The sequence below is a fragment of the Ochlerotatus camptorhynchus genome, unplaced genomic scaffold (genome assembly GCF_037179485.1).
Source record: "Ochlerotatus camptorhynchus isolate MF236.1 unplaced genomic scaffold, CSIRO-AGI_Acam_v1.1 ptg000503l, whole genome shotgun sequence".
Taxonomy (NCBI): Eukaryota; Metazoa; Arthropoda; class Insecta; order Diptera; family Culicidae; genus Ochlerotatus; species Ochlerotatus camptorhynchus.
In genome coordinates, this window is record NW_027040988.1 from 2,589,626 (window position 1) to 2,614,112 (window position 24,487).

A 24,487-nucleotide genomic window follows, 5' to 3' on the forward strand; every position below is an offset into this window, starting at 1 on the left:
TAATGCCGTAATAAAACTAAATGGAATAGGATCAAGCAAAATGGCCTCAGATAAAAACGATTCAGTCGCAAATTATCTTCATTAAAGCCGAATTAAAACGTTTTGCATTTGTTAGCGATTTCATGAAAGCAAAATAGCTTTTTCACATTTTGGTATTATTCCATTTGTTTTTAACTGTCTTCATTTATCAAGATGTTAGTCATTTACAAAAAAAAATCTCTCGGCTGGACACAATGATTAATATAAAAATAACTATAGGTACTTTCTCTCCTAAATTAAAAATAATAAGTAAAATCAACGATTTCCGAAGGCGGACTTATTTTTTGCGATCTTCCGAAGCAAATTCCACATTAGATTTAATCTATTACCTAAAAATAGACTACAAAATGAGAACTGTTTTGATAATTTTTGTATTTTTTTTTTTTAATTTTAATTATGAGGAAATTTATGTGGATTTTTTGACAGATTCATCTTTGAACAATGAATGTGACAAGATCAGATGATATTTATGTATCCCATTTTATCTTGATTGATGCTTTATTTTTAGTGCGGTTAGCGAGCGTCAAATGTAAATGGCACCAGTATTGGTGGCAAAAGGCTTTTATTGTAGTTTTAATAAGGATTCCAAATGGTTCTCACTGCATTCAAATCCTTCGTCGGGGCGGGCCAACTAGACAGATTCTAGTCTTAAGGAGGTTTTGGTGGATGTAATAAAGGCAAAGCTGTCTTGATCAGGGTTTTGTGAATTTTGTTTTATAGTAGCCTTATAGTACTTCATAAAACGTGAAATGTTACTTGGGTTGTACAGCAGAAATTAAAATTATGAAAGCATTCTTAATTGCTTTTATTTTGTGAAAATTAATAAGAATGTCCACATTAAAATGAATTCGAAGAGACAGACTCGGCGGCTTAGAGCCCCGACTCTTAAACATGATATATAGCAAACAAGAATTCAAATTGCATCCAATTGATGATTCAATGTTCCAAGTCTTGAAATTAATATTTTGTTCCATGCAATTTAATCGTCAATATTGTTTTATTTCTGAAGCTGGTTTTACTAAGATTTTGTAGTTTTATTCCCAAAATCCCAGGTTGTGTAAAAATCTTAATGTTTTACTTTGGATCTTCGAAACATTCTTAGTCTCTTAGGGACCTGCCTTAGCTAAGCCGGTAAAGGCGCAGCTTCAAATCAAGATCATGCTGGAGGTGGCTGGGTTCGATTTCCGGTCCCTGTGTAAGAATTCTTCGGAATGGAAATTTTTTCGACTTCCCTAGGCATAGAGTATGATTGTACTTTCAATTAATAACTGTGACAGTGCATCTAGAATACTAAATTGAGAGCACGCAATAAGCTTATATGCGATAAGCAATAAGCTTGAAATGCGACGAAGAAGAAGAAGAATAAGAAGAAGAAGAAGGCCCCATAACGTGGGTAGATCACCTCTTCGTGGTACGTTACGGACGGGATGTAAGATGTACCACCGATTCCTAGCCCTGACTACTTCAAACTAGGGGATCAGGATTTTGCAGTAATCAAAAGAACACATCTTAGTATTTGTTAATTTGTATACCTTCTTGATAGTGACAAGACTCGGTTTTGTCCACCGAGGACGATCTTGAAACAAGGAAAAAATGAGTTAGTTAGTCTTCATCTATGTGATTCCTTATCTTCTATTTGTTGTACCGTAAAACGGGGTATCTTTGATAATGCGGGTAACTTTGATAGTATAATAAAAAGAATAAATTTACTCGCTGTGTTTTTTTTTTTCAAATAAGAAACTTTGTTTCCATATTGAAGCTTAGGGTATTTCCGTTGATATCGTATATAGTTTTTATGTAGAATGTGTTACATATTTTATTAAAATATTAAAAAACCATTTTCGTGTTTTTCGCCTTTTTGAAAAACCACTCAAACCATCACTTATGAAATGTATTTCCGATACAGCCATCACAAATTCAATGTTGTATTCTTATTGCTTATAAAGTTTTCTGATTATATACTCATTTAAAGTTTCATATTTAAAGAACTAAATTGTTTGAGTTTCACTAATTTTTTTCTACATTCATCGAGCATTATCAAAGTAACCCCAAATCAAAATACTGAAGTTCGGTCACAAAACTAAAAAAATAGTGCAAATGCTTTAATTTTCGTTCAACATATTACTAACGAATTAACTCTTGAATCCTCAGTACTTGTTTTAAAAATATAAAATTTGAAAAACAGTCATTGCTGTAAAAAATATTTAGAATATACTTTAAAAAACTATCAATGTTACCCCGTTTTACGGTAGCCTAGTTTGAAGTGGTTAACTAGGGTTCTTATGCATGGTCATTATAATTGTCATTCCTTAATTTTGTTGCTAAGGAATCCAATTTTGACTGACAAAAGGGCGTGCTTTTGATCTTATATTAATATCTATACTGCCTATAATCCCATATCAGTCCCATATGGAAAAAGTAGGCATTGAGAAAATAGCAGTTGAAGTTACGGAGTGCAATTCCATGTAAATATTCTAAAAATCATAGTGATCTACTTGATATTTTTTCAAGTTAAAATCGGTAGCAATGAAGCCTGCACAATTAGTTATATCAGCGAAAAATATGGCGAAACAAAAAACAGAACTGTAACTTGACTTGTGGACGGTTCAGAATGGGACTGATATGCGATTACTTTGCTTGATGGGACTTGATGTTGTTTTCACATTTTTCATGTGTTATGAATGTAGATGCCAATTGATAGTGGATAGCATTATTATCTTAAAATTGACGAATATCAATATACGACTGATATACAATTATAGGCAGTATAGTATCCAGCACACAGCACAGTATTGCATTTCCCAGACTCTAACTATATCATTTGATCATCTCTCATTAACACCGTTGATCACATTATCACAAAAATGGTGCAAAAGGAGAAACCCTTTCGGTTACATTTGTCTCAATCTTCTTTCCCAGTAGAACAGGCTGTCTAGGTCAGCACTATACACGTCTCGCCTCTGACTGATTTGAGGTCTCAGCATCAAACGCAACCCCCCCCCCCCCCCCCAACGGTTGACCCGATCCAGTCATCGAGGGATACCCTTTTCATCAGATGTAGAATCCTCGCACACAGCAGAAAAAGACGGAGACGTTTCTCATCAATAACAATCACCATAGCAAAGGAGCTGTCGGTGTAGTCGAGTCGTTGCCACTCTATGGACGACGCAATTCATCGTTTCGTTGAGTCGTATCGCTTCTGTCTTTACTGAGTAACATGGTCTAGGATCAACACCCCATATTATCTTTCTCTCTAGCTGGAAGATGACCAGGATATAAGATAATAAAACCAAAGATTTTATTGCGATGGACACAACATTTTGGTCACAATCTTTATCACCACCGGCGATGATCCGCCTCCGCTCACTAAGGAGCGTCAGCTTCTCGGTATTGATCATAATAATCCTCCCCATCGGATGAAATCAAACTGTCGTCGTTGTCATGGAGCATAAATTGTATTAGTGAAGGCCCTCCTTGGCTGACACCGGGGACAATCTTCATTGCTTCATTTTGTATTTATAGCCAAATAATTCCACCCCGGTAGCCTCTCTTTGTGATGATTGTGGTCTCATTGGGGGACAATCCTGACCATTCGCTAGACGTCACTGACACGTGATGGAAATTTTGAATATACATAGTGAGGATTCAATGTCCCATGTGGCCCATGTAATTCACTGTTATCTGTCTGGTTGATGGGTTCAGAAAAATCGTAAAGCAAACGATGAACTTTTGACTAAGTAAGCAACACATAATACACACACACACACAGTCGAATGCATTTCGGATCAGACTCCGGTGGACGGACTTGGTTTTCTGCTTGGGACCTTCTTTGTAAAGTAAATTGCAAATTTGCCAGAAGGCGCGCGATAGGGGAAAGTTTTTCCTTTTTCCAGCGAGTGGTAGTTTGTCGGTTGATTCAGTTTGCGTTCATACAATTTGAAGTCAAAAAGGGCGAGTGGAGGGAATGAAATATTTTAGTGTATGTTTGATACAAGAACCAGATTCAATTTGTAGGAATACTACAACATGGTCATTTGTACATTCAATCGAAATGATTTGGAAGACTAGTTTTTGCTGGAACGTTTAATTTCCGTGACATACCTATTTTGATATAATGAATAATGAATCTATGACGAAAGGTCTAGCTCTAGTGAAGTGGGCTCAACATATAGTTGTTGTTAAATCCATGAACCGTTAAGCTGGACGTGGCGAAATTAACGTGATGTGCGAAAATTGTATGAAGCTTGCAATGCGATGAAATTGGGTCATCGCTCGCCTTGTAAAATACCGTTGAAATTAACTTACTGACTCATGGAGAAATGCGCGTAGAAAATGACATTTTCCGATTGTTATATCATACTTTTCAAAGATTGGCAACATGTATTGGGTGGAACCCAGAGAGCTTCGGGTCTGGTTATTTTTCACGCTAGATCATAGACAAGGACTAAGCCTGTTATCGAAATAGAAGGTGACAAAATCTCGAATCGGCATGTCAAGCAAATTCGTGTAATTGTAATTGTCAATGATCCACATTTTTGCTCAATTCGGCAATTTTGGATATAGCAAAATTTAAAAAATTGCGTCCTTGAAATTTTTCAAAAAATTGTAGCACGGAAACGGTATTTCGGATCGACTGGACTTTCCTCTTTCGTCAACTTTGTATAGATCCAGAGTTCTCTTTGCTTGTCATCAGAGTCGTCTAATCTTGACTTATGAGTTTGCTTTGTCATCCTTCGAGGTCCTCCGGGCTTACATTTGACATCTGAGTCAAGATAGCTGATGAAACATTAGATCTTATATTTACGAAAGACGTGAACTGACAATATTTCAAGGATGCACTTTTCAGATAGAAAACTCACGCCCGCGCAATTTAACACCATCTACCTTTGTCCTACCAGTAGATTTATCCATGATTTCATACAAGTTTAACTCAAAATCACACGAGGCATATTTTACGCGACGATTAGAATTCATTTTGTTTTTCTGTGTAGGATTTCGGAAGTTATCCTCGTATCTAACCATCCCGCAAAATGATACGACTTATTTAACATATTTAACCAAAACAATATTCTTATCGTTCCACGCTACTTACCCTGACAACATTTCCGTACAGGCAGAAGAGATTGAACAGCTTATCAGTGTTGGCCGTGTTGTTGTCGAGTCCGTAGACCATCATCACTGCGCCCTGGAATGAGAGAACCGGAAAACAAACAATCAAAATTTGCTCTTGAAAAGTCATGTTCAGTTGGTTATTTATACAAGCACGCGAAACGGAGGAAATCTTTTCCACTTGGGAAATCACCGCTGAAAAGCTGACCATTGATCATTTCGGCGTGATTCAATTAAAAGATAACAGTGAAAATCGAATGATTGCCACCGCTTTCGAGACCCCTTCGGAGAAAACAGAAAAACCGAACCGATTGGACCGTATTTTCCCGCTGAACAAATGCAATAAACTTGGCCGACATAAAAAGCGGAAATAAATCAGTTTTCGCTGTAACGCTGTTTTCGCACGATGCAGAAGACACGGTAAACGGCAGGACGACACTTGAGTTAGTGGAACGAAAAAAAAAATAACAAGGGTCTATTAAATTTAAATCATCAGTATCGCAACAAATGCCCAGGAAAAACATGAGAAATGGCCCGGATCATAAGAACCGAACAGCAAAAACCTGGCTGGTGACTGGCAAGCAAAAACAATAACAAACACAACCAGAGGAAAATCATTGAAATAAATAACTTGAGAAAGCATGCCCAAGTGCTCTCTATCTGTTTGTGCTGGGTGTTTGCTCATTGCTACTGATTTCAATTCAACAATCATTGCCAAGGAAAGGGGGAAAATTCCTTGCGCTGTCTTTTGCAGTCACCGGGCAGAAAGCATCACGACAGCGTGCAAATGTAAGTTAAGAATTATTTACCTATTTCATCAAAATATTTCAAATATGTATCCGCTAGCTGTGGGCGAACTCACCCCCAGTAGAAAGGGTTCCCCGCTGATGAAATGGGGAAAAGTAGTTACTTTGAGATGACGGTACGTGTGCTTTTTGTGCTGCCAACATCGCTGATGATGCCCCGTCAGCACTATTTCTTCTGCAGCCAAACGTCACGGACTAAATTAAATAAATTTGCAATTTGTTTCGTCCCACGTCAACGGTCCGACGAAACGGATGAAGGTGGAATGTGTCTGTTCATTGAGGAAGAAAGTTGGTTTGCTAGGAATGGACATGGAATACGTTTCTGGGCAATTAATTTCCTAGCCTATTAATTAACTTCTACGAGCCACCCTTAACAGGGGAGCGATTTCAACTTGTTTTTTTTTAACGTAGGACTACGTCTGTGATTTCTATATGGCGGTACACTTTGTGAAAACCAAAAATGGAACATGTAACAAAATTATGAAAGATTTTGAACGTTAATAACTCAGCTGCCCCTGAACCAATAACAATAAATTTATCACCAATTGATCAAAAATATTTCTACGCATCTGCTAAAATTAAGACTTTATCATTTTTCAAAATGTCACTATTGAAAATTGCACGAATGTGCAACTGTTGTTATGATAGTTAAAATTATCACCGATTGGCGGCGAAAAGCGAATTCTCTAACACAGATTTCAAAGTTGAAGTCCATCCGGTCTCACCAAAAGGTGTGTATTCAATCACCGCGTGGTGAGTGGTGGCGTTCTCCAGTACACAACGAAAGGCTCCCCACAAGCAGCTAGCTATCGAGGCTGCCCTCAACCGTTGATCGAATTCAGTTTCAATCACCGTGTGTGGTGGTGTACGGTCGAAGGGTATCAGCAGCAGCAGCAGTGCTTTCGGTGCATGGCGTTGAACATAGAAGGAAGAAGATGCCGCACCGCTATTGATCGATATAGCTCTTCGTGAGTCACTGTGGGCCATCTATGCCAAGCGCGTCATACTAAAGAGTATAAACAGAAAGAACCCCGCTCCTACATAAAACACAAGCTCCTGCTGCAGTTAACAAATAGCTTTTATTATATAAGACCAAGTAGTCCTACATCACCATTCCGTACAACCCCAAATGGCTGTCCTAATTTGCCAAACACTGGTCTCAATCGTTCACAAAAAGAGTGAAGATTTGAAATCTATGCAGACCAGGCCATGTGTGTACTTATTCGCCAGTTATTGAAAAATGTTGTTCTAGACTTTTTCTGAACTGTTTAACTGTTTAACTCTTTTATAAATTAAAAAAAAATCTGGTGTGGAGTACTTGGCACTGATGAAGTCTGCAAGTAGTAGACGAAATACGCGTATCTGTCAAAAAAATAAGCAATTATAACGGAATTTAAGGGGAATAAACAAACACACTCAAAGCTCTTGATAAAGGGATTCCGTTGAGAGGTTTGACAAATTTTAAAGATTAAACATTCTGGTCAATCTCCATGAATTATGTGTGACCGCTTGTAACCAGTTTCAGCAAATTTGGATGAAGTTTAACGAAAAAATAACAAAATGTAAAAACAATACTCGTTAAGGTTGATAGTCTAAGGCTTCAAAAACGCACAAATGTCAGCTTACACAAAACATACAATACTTAAATTGCTACTCTCTGTTTGTTGCAGCGCAGCAACCAACAAGTAGCAATTACAGACTTAATGCTTCGAATATTTACTTCTTCCTGCAGTAATGAAGCCTCGGAGTTGATGTGAGTGATGCGCCACACCCTTGGTGGATCATGGCAAGATGTCGATGGCTGGTTGGACGTCGAAACTTGATTCCAGCACCTTGCATGGTTAGTTGGAGTTGAAAAGAGATGTAGTGTCATTCAATATTGGTGTTATATAAAAATGTGTGTTCAATTTGTAGCTGGATTAGTTTCCTGCAATATTCTGATACCCCTTGTTTGGAAACCCAAGGGATCGGTCAATGTTGGGATCGCCATCAACAAAGAGTCTCACTCCATTGAATGATTCGGTCCATAAATAAATAAGCATAAGGAAATCTTATCAATATCGATTGATTATTTCGCTGAGTGAACATTATTTCGAATGTCGTTGTCGTTGAACAAAGTGCACCGAAACAAATGCTGCAATCGACAACTACAACTGTTGCCGTCGGTCTCGACAATAACAAAAAGCGAACTGATGTGAAGTGAGATGTGATAAGTGAGGTTTTTTGCAGCAAGATATGGAAAGTGAGAATTGAAAATGTATTTGATGAGATGTGAGAAGTGAGATATAATAAATGATAAATCAATGAGTAAGATGAAAATAAATAGGAGTGAGATTAATAATGGGATCCAGGAGTGAGATATTATGAGACAAGAGGAATGAGATGAAATGTAATTACTGGTATTGCGAAAAACTAATATGAGAAAATAATGCGTCAGCAGTGAATAGTGAGAAGTGTAGTTGTAAAAGATGTGTGATATGAATGACTGGGAAATATAGATATGCATCATGTGAGAGAAAAAGGGACAGTTTATCTAACGTTGGTCTTTAGATCTTAAGAATGGATCCAACGATAAAAATCTGGCTTTGTCTAGACAAATGGCTGTTAATTAAAATTTGATCGAAAATGCTTAATTTCGGAATTAATGCTTGGGCACAATATTACGGACTATTAGGGTGTTTAACACGAATGAGGCTGGCGAGCTGTATGTTGTTTGGAACAACGGTGACGCATTTTGGCATAGATGACCCACAGCGTCTCAAGACGAGCAACTGAATCCGATCAGTAGCGGTGCGGCTTCTTCCTACTTTTTCCGTGAATCGAGGGCTCTTGAGGGCAGTCTTGATAGGTAGCTGCTTGCGGGAAGCCTTTCGTTGTGTACTGGAGACAAATGTACAACGCCACGTGCTGAAAGCACTGCTGTTGCTGCTGCTGATGACGACCGGATACCACCACTCACCATACGCGGTGATTGAATACACACCGATCGGAGAGACCGGACGAAATTCGATATTGAAATCTGTGTTAGGGAAAGCGTTTTTCGCAGGCAATCAGTGATATTTTTAATTATCATAGCAACAGTTGCACATTCACGCAAATATCAATACTGACCTATTGAAAATTGATAAAGTCTTAATTTTAACAGATTCTTGAAAAAAATTCTTATCGATTGACGTATTAAGAAGTAAAATCCATCAGATCACGTTCATGCTGCGACCGACTTTGGTTTTTGAAATTGCACCCCCAATGTTGTCTTAAAAATACATGTTATTTTAGATTTAAACTTCTGGGAACTGGCATCCAATTGAAGACTTTCACAAATGTCCAGAAAATACTCTTTATTAAATTCATGGTGGTTCTGAAAAATGACCGTTTTGCCGTGATGGTTGCGTGATGCTAAGCTATTAGGGTGTTCAAAACAGATGAGGCTGGCGAGCTGCATGTTGTTTGGAACGAGGGTGACTCGTTTGGAATAGATAACCCACAGCGACTCACGAAGAGCTACTGAATCCGATCATTAAAAATTGATAAAGCAGATTCGTAGAAAAAAATTCAAATGGATTGGTTTGTTTAGAATTACAATCCATCCGCTATTGACAGAGTTATAAGTAGTCAAAACCTGACCACTTTTTGTAACGCGGTCGATTTTTTGAAATTGCACCTCCAATATGTTGCCGAAAGCGGTAATCCTACGTCAAAAACGTTCAATTATTCGTTAAAAAAATTGCTACTCAAATAAGCGTAAAAAATCGAAAAGTTTGAATATCCGAAAAATCCTATGTTAGATTTTTACATTGCGGACAGAAGAATCAGCTAAATTGATCGAATAGTCTCCGAGATCCCTGTCTTGTAAGGTAACAATATGTGGTTTCGAGAAAAGGATTGCCAACAGCGGAAACATTAATATTTTGGGCTGAACATGTTCGAAAATAAAGCTGAAAACCCAAAGTGTTGCATTCATTCTAATGTTCTAAAAAAAAAAAATAACAAAAATTACCCTTTTTTTTAGAGACTTCAACAGGTGTCTCACCTTAATTTTTAGATGTATAAATATACAGTAACGCAGTTTTGTGATCTTTGGTTTCTCATCGTTCAGTAGAATTTTTATACTATTGAGAATCATTTGAAAAAAAATGCTGTAAAATACACAGCTTTGCACAGAAAAATTTACGTTTTACGTTGAACCGCAATTTTAATAACACCTGAAAGAGTATCACTATTGATAGGAAAAACACGTGGAATAATTATCAATTTGAACAAGTTGATTAAGGGGGGAGTACACTTTGATTTTTCAAAAAAAATACATTTTTTTTGGCTTAAAATGTTCCTTGGGATGTATACTTTAATTTAGAAAAGATATTCCTTACCGCTTTACGAAGCGATTTCCTAAAATATGTACCGGCGCGCTGAGAGAGCAATTTTATCTTTAAACGCGTTTATCTCGAAACGGGGTTTTTCAAACTGGCGTGGGAAATAACTCTAACCAGTTATCATCAAATTTGAATATCGCCTAGGTTTTCATGTTCAGAATTAAATTCTGCTTAGAAATACGTATCCACATTTTCGATTCTGTCAAAAATGGATTTTTAATCCACGATTTTGTAAGCATTTTTAGGGTGAAAAAATGGACTTTTTTTTCCTAAGGCCACAACTTTTGAAAAAATTAATTTAAAAAAAATCGAAATACGTATTTCTAACCCAAATTTCATTACTAATCAGGATTTTTGTTCGATTTATGTTCCAGGATCACATGGAAAGGAGTATTTTCCCACGCCGTTTTCCGACTTCCGCGCGAGGACGCCCGCGCGACCTGGTGCACCGGCCACGGGGAGACACCAATCGAGTTCAAAAAAATACAAATTGTAGTTCGAAGGATGACTAATAAATGGGTTATAACATATTTGCCCTCCCTGAGTGTTTTATTGCTTAAAAAAATTAACGAAAATGCCTTACTTTTTGGACGTTCAAAGTGTACTACCCCCTTAATTTGATTACAGGGGCGACCCCGGTATAGTGGTTAACATCCACACCTCTCACGCCAAAGTCACGAGCTAAACGCTATATAACGCTTGATAAAAAAAACACGTCTACTGAGGATTCATATTTATGAAAAAATCATATATCAATGAAACAGTCATCGGTCGTCATTGAAAAGCAATGCAACTATGTTCTGTCAATCTAATTGACTTTTATTGGTTCTGTTGTCTTGTGAATTTTAGCTAAACGGCCTCTTTTCTGATTTTTATCTCTCAATCTATGAAATATACACGAAAACTATGTTGTAACGAAACTTCTAGAACAATATGAGGAACATTATGCCGTACACTACACATTTTTATATCATATGGGTGGAAAATTCGTAGAACAAATACTTTAAAATTCTTCACATTTTAAGATATCTTCGAGCATGAAACTAAGTGAAAATTCAATAAAATCACTTCGAATAGTCAACCTTTGGCCACAAAGTTGGTAGATAACACATTAAGCTTTGCTATGAAAGTTGTTACAGCAGCTTTCGTTGTTTCAGTCTCGAGATATAAATATTATAAGCCGTAAATTACCTTGAAAACATAAAATTAACTAGAAGCACCTCTAAATCAACACCGATTTTGCTGAAAACTTGCACAAAAGTTCAAATTAACATGACGAACAGTAATCACGGTTGACCCGTTACATTCCGAACATTTCGTTTAAAATGAACAGGTCTAACGCAGAGCCAAAATTTTCAACAAAAATTGCTTAAGAGGAGACATACATTCGATGAATTACCAACAACTGACTGTAAAACATATCTAGTATCTCTATATATGCAATTAGATTAACATCCAAAGTCCATCCTTTTTTACATATTCTGCACAAAAGAGACTTTCTGCCCCGCCCCATTCATAATAATAAGTATAATAGTCAAAAATGCATGACAAACATCAATTTTGCGTGGTTCTACGTCATACTGCGGTTGTGTCTAGGACACAACCCTTTATTTTATTTTTTTTCTTCTGTTTTGTCCCAATAATGTTGTCTGAATAAATTTCAGTACATTACCAGCCTTCTCCCTCAATAACCCTTTAGTAATTTCATAAATTGGAAAACAGGAAAATTATATTTTCCGAAAACCTAAAGATTTATGATACCGGAAAATTCCCATTGAAACGATTTTCAACAATCATAACAAAAGCAAATTGTGCTTTAATGGCAGAACAAGCTTTTTACTTGTTATAGCCCACAGGTTACCAATAACACAGTAAGATATTGATAATGAAATTTGATATTATTTTGCTCTGGTTTTGCTATTCCCTTCTCCCCGGGTTGTGAGTCACTTTTACTCATTCGTATGGAGAAATTTCTAAAAACGTAGATCACTCAACGCATGAGTTATCTCTCTGAGTAAGATTCGTTTTCAGTGTATTAATTGTAAATTAAAACCACTGATGCCAGTCAATTCCAACCACATTGATCGCATCGTAAATAGAACTCCTCACAGCTAGTATCACACCATGAACTATTCTCATGAAATTACCGGTATACCTGGCACAAAGTATACATTTTGGCGCATACCTTCACGTGGAGCTACATTCTACTGTTCTGCCGTTTGGTGTTTACTGATGCTGATTGGATGGTAGCGTAGCACATCGTTCACCATGGTGGCATTCTCATGCAACGCAGCAACCGGCGAACGAGCGAACGAGCAAGTCATCACGCGCTACTGTCACAAATGGAGAAATAAAAAACGAAACAAAAAGAAAGTAACATACCAAGCGTCTCCATCATCTCAAGATCCGCTACGCCCGCCGTGCCATCAATGTTGATACGCTAAGGAATTTCATCTCATTACATCCAAGCATCCGAGCAAATGCGGAAAAAGCGGAGGATATACAAGAAACTCATTTGTTCGGTTTCGTTCTACTACAACTGGTACCGTGAACCAGGGGCAGCTTGATCACGTATTAATATAAACATACAAATAAATGTCTACATTAAACGAAATTTACAAACTAATGGTAATACCATCAGTAGCAATTAGGTCGCTATCGTTCTGCATGATTACTTATCATATTGAGTAATTTTATTTTATTTAAAAAAAATTGAAATGGCAAATTTGAATATACCAATATGGGGTGAAATTGATCAACCACTCAAATTACTTTCAAGGAAATTTTTAGTAAAAGTTCTTCTTAAATTTGGGTTCCATGAATACAAATCAGATGAACCGTATGTCAGCAGAAATTACAAAAAAAATGTCTTAAGCATGGTTGCGCCTAAATGTAGGCAATTTATATAAAAATCACTGTAAATTTAACAGAAAACTACTGATCTCTCAGTATTGAAAACCTTTTTTCCATTATTTATGAAATAATTCAGATTCATTGACACTTAGTTTAATTGAAAATGCCACTTTCGAATTTATGATGACAACAATGGTTGCAACCCTGTGACGCCCGTTTGTTTGAATGTTTATATTGAATGCTATTAAACGTCAGTTAAATAAAATTTAAATTTATGCGATAAAATCTACATTTTTGTAATGAGAAACTCGCATTCAAAACCGTAATTTTTTTACGCGCCAACAAAAAAACGCAATCCATAATCACCTTTTTCAGCTCCGGTGATCAATTTGCCCCCGGATTACGGTACCTACTGTGGGCAAACCAATTCAATCGCCCATAAGAGCAAGAAAATAAAAACACATTGTAAATCTTCCGTTTAATTTATGTTTCGATTATACTTCCCGTAGAACTGCGCACCGCAATTACGAGTCGTTCCACTTTCCGTATCTGTGCCACATGAGAATGAACTACAGCAGCCGCAAGGAAGTATTGTAATCCCGCAGTAATTTCCGTTCTGATTAAATGGTGAATGATTTCGATTCGCTTAAGGGAATTCCCCCTCTCTCACACAAACTCGAAAACAGCTCGAATATAGAATACAGCTGATACTACTACTGACCTGTTGCTGTGCCGGTTGAATGAAGTTGGCTGGTCCGTTTCGGGTCAGCGGTGGGTCCTTCATCAGTCCGACGTGTGTTCCGGCCGGTGTGGGTTTCCAGTTTTCCGACGGATGAAATTCGGGCGGTGAAAAGTTCGGTGCAAATCCGTTTCCTCCGCCGGCTCCCAGAAGGGCTGGTTCTGCAAAAGGAAAAACGAAAAACAAAAGTTCAGTTGAGTGTTATTGAAGAGTCGTTGGATTTTATAGATAGCGGCGGGAAATTGTTGCAAAAACTTTATCGCTTTAAGACGTTGGTACGTATGTATGTCGGCAACCCCATCGTCGTCGGTTATAGTCGATCAAAACAGTCTCGTAGCCCATTAAAAGGGTTAATCTGCACTTGTGAGACGGTGCAAAGCAGCGCTTATCACACGTATTTCACGAGACGACTGTCGTTTATTGTCTCTCTAGTCCGCTGGCAAGAGGTTCGCCCCAGCCACCGTGCATACCTACATTTGCGTGCTGACAAGGGACGACAGACACAAAAACGGGAAGCCATTTTCCGGAAGAGATCGTAAGAGGAGTTTTCGAGTGCACTTTTCATCATCGCGATGACGGCGAAACAACAAGTGCCTAATGCCTGGTGCTGCTGGTAAACGGGTTTACGTGTGTCTGCATATGTTCACGCTGGCTGTCGGTCGCGGTAGAACTTTAGAAGGAATTGGGTTGTACGGGCTCGTACACCGAAGCACAGCACGGCAAGATGAGGGATTTTAATTGTATAGTCTCTTATCGACACTTATCAGCTCCGTCTTTTGGCTTGAAATGGGTAATGCTCGATATGATTGTGTTGATGGTCGTCGTCAATAGCATCATCGTTAAATCAATGCATCGAATCAGAATTTTAGAATCTTAACGGTGGATGTGAACTGCATTGACAAAGAATTGTGCTGTTAGCCATTTGGTAACACGGATACGCATTAACTTCATCACTAATAAAATTGTGCGGGTCCGTAACGAAAGGGTTGAAAAAATGAATCCAACGGGAAATCGCTGCAATTCACTTTCAAGCTGGAAATGTTTTTCTTTTATTTTATGGAAAATATTCTGAAGTTCCCAGAACGCCCCTAAGGTTTGCATCACTTTGCTGAAGTTTAGAATTTAGCTCAAGTTCAAAGAACTTGCCGAAAAAAAATGCGGAAAGTCTCCAAAGTTTGAAGCAGTTCCATAAAATTATCAGAACCTATTTGAAGTTCGCAGAACTTCATTAAAGTTCGTTGAGTGTTCCTATAGCTCGTAGAACTTTACGGATGTTTGCGAAATGTTCCTGAAGATCGCAGATTTTTCTTGAAATTTGCAATACTAATCTAATCAAATCTAATTTAATCTATCACCAACACAGCCAGTTCTTTAAAGCATCTTGGAAAATGATAGTCTTGTTTGATATATGTTTCACATCGAAGATGCGTCACACATACCAAAACGGCCAGGCGTACTATGCAGCATTTAACGGGCAAGATGACTCAGAAAACGTCGGGCGTGTTTAAATCGAAGATTTGAACACGATGCTGCAGAATCCAATAAATGGATGAACCGTGGACATCTTGTACTACCGTACGTTCCGTTTTTGATAATTACATATAGGGGAAATGTCGGTTTCGGCAATACCTTAACCTATTATCGTCAGGGGGTAAACAACGGCCTTGAGAGCCCAATTTTGGCATGTGGATACATTCAGATCATCTATTGGCTAAATTTGAGTGCTCTAGGACTTTGTTTAACCCCTGACGATAATAGGTTAAGGTATTGCCGAAGCCGACATTTCCCCTATGATTGGTTTTTTTTTAACTAATTTGTTTATTTACTAAGCTCAGTCGTGTGTGACACTTTGCGGAGCCAAAAATCAGTAATGTTTGAATTTACATTTTAAACAGCTGTAGTTCTAGGATAGTATTAGGTAGGTACCAATTACTCGTGGGGGGCTCGAGGTTAATGGGTAACAATTTCGATTGAAAGGAGCTAGGTAGGAAACTGGTTTCTGAAGCCTCCTTCAGATACTACGCTCAGACGGTTGACCAAATCCTGGCTGGGCAGGGGCAAGTAGCACAGAAATAGGAGGATAATAAGACTTGGACACAATGTCTGGAAATTGTTTGGAAAGGAGGAGATGGTCACATTAAACTCTAACATCAGACAAACAAAGGAATTCGTAGACCGCCTGCATGTAGGGAAGATCACAGGTTCTCAATACATCTCTTAATTCACGGAAGGGTTGTCTACCTCGGGCCACTAGGATATCCAACCGTCGTGCTCTGGAGGCTTCATTACTCGGGCAATTCCAAACTGCGTGATCGATGTCGTCATAACAAGTTGTGCACCTACATATATTGCTGTCAACGAGGTTTATTCTGAAGAGATGTGCGTCTAGCGACCATTTGATTGGTTGGTTGATGGAAGCATATGAGCTAGAGAGGTTCAGTGATACTCCATTTTCCTTTGACGGTTGGGATATTAGCACTAGCTCTTGTCCTAGCCTTTTATGTCTTAAAGTTCGAAAATCTTCACCGAAGTTCACAAAACTGCGCTGAAGTTCGCAGACATTTTTAACGGTTCACTGCATTTCCTTGAAGTTCACTAAACTTCTCTATAGTTTGCAGAATTTCCTTGAAAGTCGCAGAACTTTCCTGAAAGCTTCCTTAGAAAAAAATATGGGAAATGCGATACTCTGTAGTCACGCAAGGTGAGGGCTGCATAAACTCACTGGATAATAGTTGCTAACCTCATGTGAGTTAGAAAAGATTCATGCCTATATTATCGTCATTATCGATCACACGATTTACAAACAGAAAATCGTCATGGTTGCCGGAATTTATTTTCGATTTCGCGGTTAAGAAAAAAAAAATTCTATTTTGTAAAATCCAAGCAGATTAGATTAGATTTCTTTATTAAAGAGACTTTCAGCCGCAAAAAATTCAAACAACTTTTCCACCCTTCTGGATTTTTCTGGTGAAAAATACTACCTTCCCCAGCAGCTGAGTACGGTGCTAAGTTTCTGAAAGAGTTTCAAAGAGGAAAATTTCGAGCATATTTCCAAAGGAACAAGAAAAATCTTATGAAATTTTCAACGATATTCTAAAGAGAGTTTCATCTGGAGAACATTTAAAAAGCATTTTAAGGGAAATTTAAATGGAATTCTAAGGTGAAATTCTATACAACTTAGGGAGAATACTTTCCTAAGTTTTAAATGGCCTACCGAGAGATTTCTGCGAAATATTTCAAGGAAATTGTTAAGAATATTATAGAGAATTTTAAACAAATCCTCGAAATCCACGAAAATAAAAATAGTTAATGTAGAGTTAATTTTATTAGTTTTCTGAAGGGTTCCTAAGAGTTCTTCACAAAGTTAGGAATTGGGGATTTTTTCATTATCAGAAGATGGGCCGAAGATTCTCAGAATGCTATGAAATTTCGCTCACAGGTAGAGATTATGATCATATGACAAAACAAAAATTCAAAAAATTGGGGTGGGTAATTTTCCAGGAAAACCTTAGTTGAAGTTTTTGGATTTTTCTTTTAAAATTCATTACTCATAAATCAATCATTGTAGATATTTTATAATGAAATAATAATCCCTCAAATCCACAGGAAATACCTCAAATCCCCTCATACATCAAAGTATGAGTTAGGTAGAGGAGTGCAGATGAATGATTCCTTAATCATTTGGTATAATTTCTTATGCCCAAATCTCAAATCACTCCAGACTTAACGTATGAAGTAACAAACCACTTTGATTGAATGCCATATAAAATATAATCTGATATTTTTTTTTAGTTCTTTATTAAGGAGATTTTTAGCTTATGGCTAGTTCACCTTCGGAGAAAGGAGAGAGCTCAGAGTGAGTAACCCCTAAATGTATGGTATATTAACATTTTGTAAATAGCTTTGGTGGCTGGCTCTTCAACTTATATGGAAAAATAACAATATATAAAATAATGAAACAGAGGAACAACAGAAAACAAGCTACAAACGATTAATTCAAACAAAACAGAGCTCAGCTGGCATGGGTCCAATAGGGGAAATCCATCCAGCTGAGATGTCCCGACGGCCGAAAGAAATTCCTGCTATACCAAGTGGTAGATTTTGGCTTCTTTTAAGAAGGTTAGTAGTGCTGCCGAGGCCGAAGTATCATTCCCGAGCAGATCGCTGATGCTGGAAGTTAGGCAGAGTGACTCCCGAAGATTTTGGAACTCCGGGCAGTTGCACAGGATGTGTTCGACGGTGTAGGGTACCCCACAGATGATGCAGCTTCTGCGGAACGGCAGGCCACCTTAGTTATAGTAGAGTTTGGTGTGCCCGGTTCGAAGCCACGAAATCACGCGTTGATCCCTCAGGTTGTCCAGTTCGCTCTAAGGTTCAGTTGACCCTTTGACTTTGCGGATCAAGGCAGTTCTGTTGCGGAACCACTCGGCTTCCCATGCCGCTCGAATGGTCCGCATGATCCACCGTCTGACGTCCTGTAGGGGTACCTTGTTGGTGAGTCTGGGACCCGATGTCCCGGCTCCGGCAAGGTGATCAGCAGACTCGTTACCTGCCACTCTGCAGTGTCCGGGAATCCATGTGTACACGGTGTTCGGTGGGGCGTACTTGATAATCGCCTGGATCCATGGGTGTTTTGGTGCTTCCGAGGTGATCGCTTGAACGACGCTGTGTGAGTCGGTTTATATAAGTATCGGTTTGTTGGCGGCGTCGTAGCGGCACGGAAGATCGCTGCAGCCTCGGCCGAGAAGACCGAGCATTGTAGAGGAAGACTGCTGCTTTCAGCAATACCGTCTCCAAAAATCCCGATACCTACTCCGTTTATCGATCGGGAGCCGTCAGTGTACCGATGTACGTGGTCGGCATACTTGGACCCAAGTAACTCGGCGACCGATCTGCGCAAAATCATGGATGCATCCCCTGCTTTTAAGCGGTTCTTGATCCGATTGTCCAATTGGATTCGTGAAGAGTGCCAATTTTTCTCTCCATGCCAACGGACTTTGGCCACTGGGGGGAGGTCGATGTCGGCGGCCGTGCGGAGGACTCTGGAGAAGAAAGATCCTATTGTTTCCGGAGGTCTTGGCGGAAAAGGCGGCGGCTTTTGTGGCAATATTCGCGTTTAAGCAGAACCGGAAAGGAAGAAGACCCGCTTGGATGCATGCGGCGTCTGCTGGAGTGGATGGCAGGAGACCAGATATGATGCGGATGTGGCTTTGTAGACTGATGCTAGGGTTCTAACCAGTTTCTCGGAAGCGATGCAAGTAATTTTCGTCCCGTAAAGCAACCTACTGTCGATGATGGCTCGCGCCACCCGGGACCGAACATCGCGGTTGTTGGATCGGTGAGGCCGAGAGATCGGTTTAACGAGGTTGAGTCTACTGCGACAGTCCTTCTTGACCTGTTGGAAATGCTGGTCGAAGGAGAGCGTTCGGTCGATCAGTACGCCGAGGACGCGAACTGTTTTCCTGTTTGGAATGGCTTTGTCGTGGATCGTTATTGGGGTACTATTGACTCGGTGCTGAGACGGATGCTCTTCCTGGCGGAAAGCTGGAAACCCATCGAGCCGGTCCATTTGACCTGAATCTGAAAAATGTTTCCCAAGAAAATGTTCACGATAGAGGAAAATCACAAAGAAAAGCAGACAAAACTTTTTTTCTGAATGATGAAAACTGTTCCAACTGTTATGTAATGATAATATAAAAAAAAATCTTTTACTGATGAAACATTCAAAGTTGTTTCTCATGCCGCTTTTGAGTTATGAATCAAAAATTAACTGTAGGAAAATTTTATTTCAACTTACCTACCTTACCTACTTTAAAAATCCATAACCCAAAAATGGTAAGATAAGAAACTTCTAAGCAAAAGAATTTATTTTAGAAAAATTTGCGCTTCTCAGAAAATGGTTTTACCTGCTTTTTTCGAACCGTAAAATTTTTCAGATTATATATTTTATGGATTGTTGAAAAAATTTACGATTACGGTTTTACTGAAAAAAATTATTTCTACGACACATGGTTCATGAGATATGGATTTTTAAAATATTTGAAGTTCGGGAACATCGGAAAACTTAAAATAAAATTTCCTGGGAACTTAGTTGTCTGTTCATAACTCAAAAACTTTTAACACCATTTTACAATTTTTAACTGTGATTTTTTTTCAAATGTGAATAAAATAGGGTAAATGATGGCTTCGGCAGCCATCGACTGTTTTCGGCAACCACAATTTAAACGTTAATTTCGATGTATTTTCTCACTAAAACACTTCGCTGAATGTATTTAAACGATTCCTGAGTCTTTCAGCTTCAATCCTAATACATTTTTACGACTGAGCAAACCTGTTATGCTAGGTGTTTCTTCAAAAGAAACATAAGCACATCAAAATACGGCTGATTTCGAGTTGCCGATAATAGAACAGCTGGTTAACACGCAGTTTAAACGGAAAGGTTGCCGAAGTAAAAGAAGCTGCCGACAATAGTCACACCCACCTGAGAAGTTTGGAGCGCCTTAAAAACGTTTTCAAACCGTTTTGAATAGTTTTGTTGATTGGAATGGATAGAATAGCTAGCAGTAGATGAATGTAAACAAACAGACACGTCATATGTGTGCGTGACACTGAGAAAATGCTAATAGAAGTGCGGAAGCTGCTTAGATTGACGAGAATACGTAAATTCCCCTACCTAGTTGAAAACATTGTCATTACTCAGAAAATTGTTTTTTTTTCTATTCTTTGTGATTTTCCTCCATCGTGACAATTTTTGCGTGAAGCATTTTTAAGATTATATTTTATATTTAACTATCAAACTTTGTTCTACAATGCTTGGTTCTTGAGTTATGAATTTTCAAAGTACGGTAAATCCGAAAATTTCAACTAAAGTTTTCCCGGAAAATTGGCCACCCCATATGTTTTGAATTTTTGTTTCGTTCATATGATCATAAATTATACCTGGGTGCAAAATTTCGTAGCATTCGGAGAACCTTTAGCCTAAACCTGTCCGATAATAAAAACAAAACATCTCCGATTTTGAAACAATAATTGAACGTGGCATGAAAGCCTTAGCATTATTTTGGGTTTGCTTCGATGCAAGTGTTTGTATCCAATTTAGATTTAGAGGATACTAGCGTATGTTTAACAACTTTTGTTCAATGGCGTAAAATCTACCAAAAATCACACGCAACTGTATTTAAAGCACACACCAACCAGCATTAAGCAGAATTGTTTTTTTTTTGTTTAACCAAAGAAATATAATCAAGACTTGCAATTCCCAATGTACCAAATTTTCTCGACGTTCTTCTCGCATATTTCCACGACCTGCTGAAACCTTAAACAAAGGGTCGTTTTTTGCAAGAACACCATCCCCAGTTAATTGGCCAATAATAATGGCATGAAATTTAGAACAGCATCTCGCATTGTGGAAACCGGACAGATTCAACAGATACGGGCGAAGCACTATCAGCTGTAGCATAACACTTTACAAACAATTTTCCAGCTCGTCGTTTTTTCGTCATTTATCGTGGAATGAGGATGCACATCCTTTCGGTTCCGGTTTCCGGTTAGTTGTTCGCGCTCTAGCTCTATCGCAACAGAAAAGAAAACATAAACCCTCAGACAGAAGCGAGCTGAAAAGCGGGAAACGCTCTGGTGCATAATGCGCTTATGATGAAGTTTAAACGCTCAGCTCGTTGAGGACAAGGGCGACGACGACGACGATGAGACGACTCAAGAATGGTCGTTTTCTTTGGCTTCCTGCAAGAGCGTAAACTGCTTCAAGATGCCTGAAAGAATGACGGGACATTTTTCTTGAACTAGCACACAGGTGTGTGCACTTCTCCGGGGGAATAGCGATAAGAAGACATGCTTGAACCTGCTCTTCGTTCTACGCTATAAAACTACAACACAAGGTGCATGTGGATAGAATTGCATTTATCATCGCTTTGGTCACATGGAGTAGCTGAGCATCTAACTTAATAATATTGTTTAGTTTACGAAAATGACGTCATTAGCCGGAAAATCTATATGCATTTCGTTTCTGTTTTCCGTGTCATATGTCGCTTTCGTCCTGCGGGGCAAGTGGATAAAATGGAAACCAGCCTGGCACGCTGGTAGTGCAGCAGGAGCAAAGATTTGCAAATCGTTATCCTTTGTGCTCGGTGCTTTTTCATCGCGCTGATAGCCCACAGATGGCCGCCTGTGGTTTTCTCACAAGCACCCACCACCATGCAGCACAGACTACTGACTCTATGCGACTACAGCGCGGACGAGTTGTATGTGTTGGGCATCAGTGAAAGCATCGCTGTGGGGACAAATGATGCAAATAAATTCCACTTTATTACTATGGACTCAGTGTGCTATATCTGCCTGCTGCTATTGTATGTCCCAAGGATATGGAAGTGACCAGCAGCAGCAGCAGCAGCGCAGCAAAAATGGTCGAAAATGGAACCGTTAAAAATGATTTTTCCTCGCTACAGTGGTGGGCTGGATACAACTACAAGCTTTCCAGGGGAGCTTGTTCCAGCTTCCACCACCATCTACCGACAGCTGCCATTAATGCTTAGTGTCCTGTGCTTCCTTCTGCTGTTAAGGCGCTTTTGTTATTGCTATCTTACCAGGAATAAATCGGTGGTTTGGCAAATGTTCCATTACTAAAAACCTCAGCTGGAAGCGGGTCAGCAGAAGGACAGTCACAACGACCACAAACGTGCCCGGTTTACTTCCAATCGCTCTGTGTGGGTCATATTTCACTGTTGCCACAGAGGAAGAACATCGAAGGGCAGGTGTTTTGTTTATTTGATCAAATATGTATACGAAATGTGTTTCAAGGTTTACTGATGAAAGTCTTGATTAACACTGGTTGGGTTGTCATTTGTAATGCGTTAGTTTTAGCTCTAATGGTTTTCAAACAAATTTGAGGTGGGACTTTTGGACTAGCCAACCCTAAATTCCGGAATCCATAAATCAATCAGCATGCGGGCCTCTATGGTTGGTTATGAAGATCAACCGTTGATCCATGAGCATCTAGTACACTCAATTATGATCTAACACGTTTTTTTTAGACTCTTTATTTTGTTCCAAATGGTGAGTCGACAAACTGGAAGGAGTGTCGTTCCAACAGCTCTGGTCCTCACAAGTTCCTACCTCACGCTTCCACGGGTCAGCCGATGACAAAGACCGCCAGCAAAAGATGCTGGTAGCGTAGCCTGGGCAATGTCACCACGATAAAAACATGGATCCGGATCGTGGTGATAGCAAAGTGAGGAGGTGCGACCCTCGAGCGTCTGTTCACCATGGAGGTGCGGCTCAAACAGCGTCTGTCTCGGAGCGAGCGGCTGAATAAGAAATGCTGTATCACGTCAGCTACACCTAAGGTGGCAGCCCCACCAACATGATGTAGGTATCGCGACCCCGGTAAGGTAGCATACTGAAACCCCCAACATTACTCAGAAAAACGAAGAAAGAGAAAACAACGAACGGAATTTTCGGCAACCGACCCGGCAACGAAATAAGGACAATGAATGGAAACTTGGTACTTGGAATGTCAGAACCTTAAATGAACCTGGACGAGCGGGCCTTTTGGCTCGTGAACTGCAAAAAGTGAATGTGAGCGTAGCTGCTATTCAGGAAGTACGGTGGCCTAGATCCGAAGAACGTGAATTCCGGGCGGTGGATCCCATCGCCAACACTTCCTTCAAGTATCATATCTATCACAGCGGTGGCGATAGGGCAGAACATGGAGTAGGGTTCATAGTGATCGGGAAGCAGATGAAGCGTGTTATGCGGTGGAGACCGGTAAGCGACCGCATCTGTGTATTAAGGATTCGGGGCAAATTCTTCAACTACAGCCTGATCAACATCTATGCGCCAACCAACGATAAATCCGATGACGTGAAGGACGCGTTTTATGACAGTCTCGATAAAACTTATGATGAGTGCCCAAAACACGACGTGAAGATTGTAATCGGAGATGCAAATGCGCAGGTCGGGAGGGAAGATTTCTTTCGTCCAATCATTGGTACAGAGAGCCTACATACAGTAACCAATGATAACGGCCTGAAACTGATAAACTTCGCCGCTGCTAGAGGTATGGCCATCAGTAGCACCTACTTTGCACGCAAGAATATCCGAAAGCACACCTGGAGACACCCAAATGGCGAAACTTGCACCCAGATCGATCACATGTTGGTGGATGGCCGGCACTTCTCAGATGTCATTGATGTAAGGACTTTTAGGGGGCCTAACATTGACTCAGATCATTATCTTGTTGTCTGCAAAATTCGGGCGCGTCTATCGACCGTTACGAATTCAACGAACCGGAGATCGATGCGTTTCAATATCCATCGCTTGTCAGTAGAAGGTGTTGCTGCAGAGTACCGCCAGAAGCTTGATGAGCGGATTAGCGAAATCAACGTGAACGAGGACCTCAACAATCTGTGGAACACAATCCACGGAGCGGTGAACACAACAGCACAAGAAGTGATAGGTACAGCTCAAAGACGACCACGTAATGGCTGGTTTGATGAGGAGTGCCAGAGGTTGACGGATGAGAAGAACGTTGCCAGAAGCCGGATGTTAGTGTCTGG

The 24,487-nt window shown here is 39.4% G+C and overlaps 1 protein-coding gene across 2 annotated transcripts in view; it reads right to left on the reverse strand.

The window, feature by feature from the left end:
• LOC135712737 (heterogeneous nuclear ribonucleoprotein L-like) overlaps positions 1–24,487 on the reverse strand; it is a 649,787-nt gene that overhangs the window by 49,340 nt on the left and 575,960 nt on the right. For both annotated transcript variants that reach the window (XM_065235779.1, XM_065235780.1), the window contains 2 exons: positions 13,899–14,077; positions 5,132–5,224 (listed from right to left, as the gene is read on the reverse strand). In XM_065235779.1, coding sequence (XP_065091851.1) covers positions 5,132–5,224; positions 13,899–14,077 — 272 coding nt within the window. The remainder of the gene's footprint in view (positions 1–5,131; positions 5,225–13,898; positions 14,078–24,487) is intronic.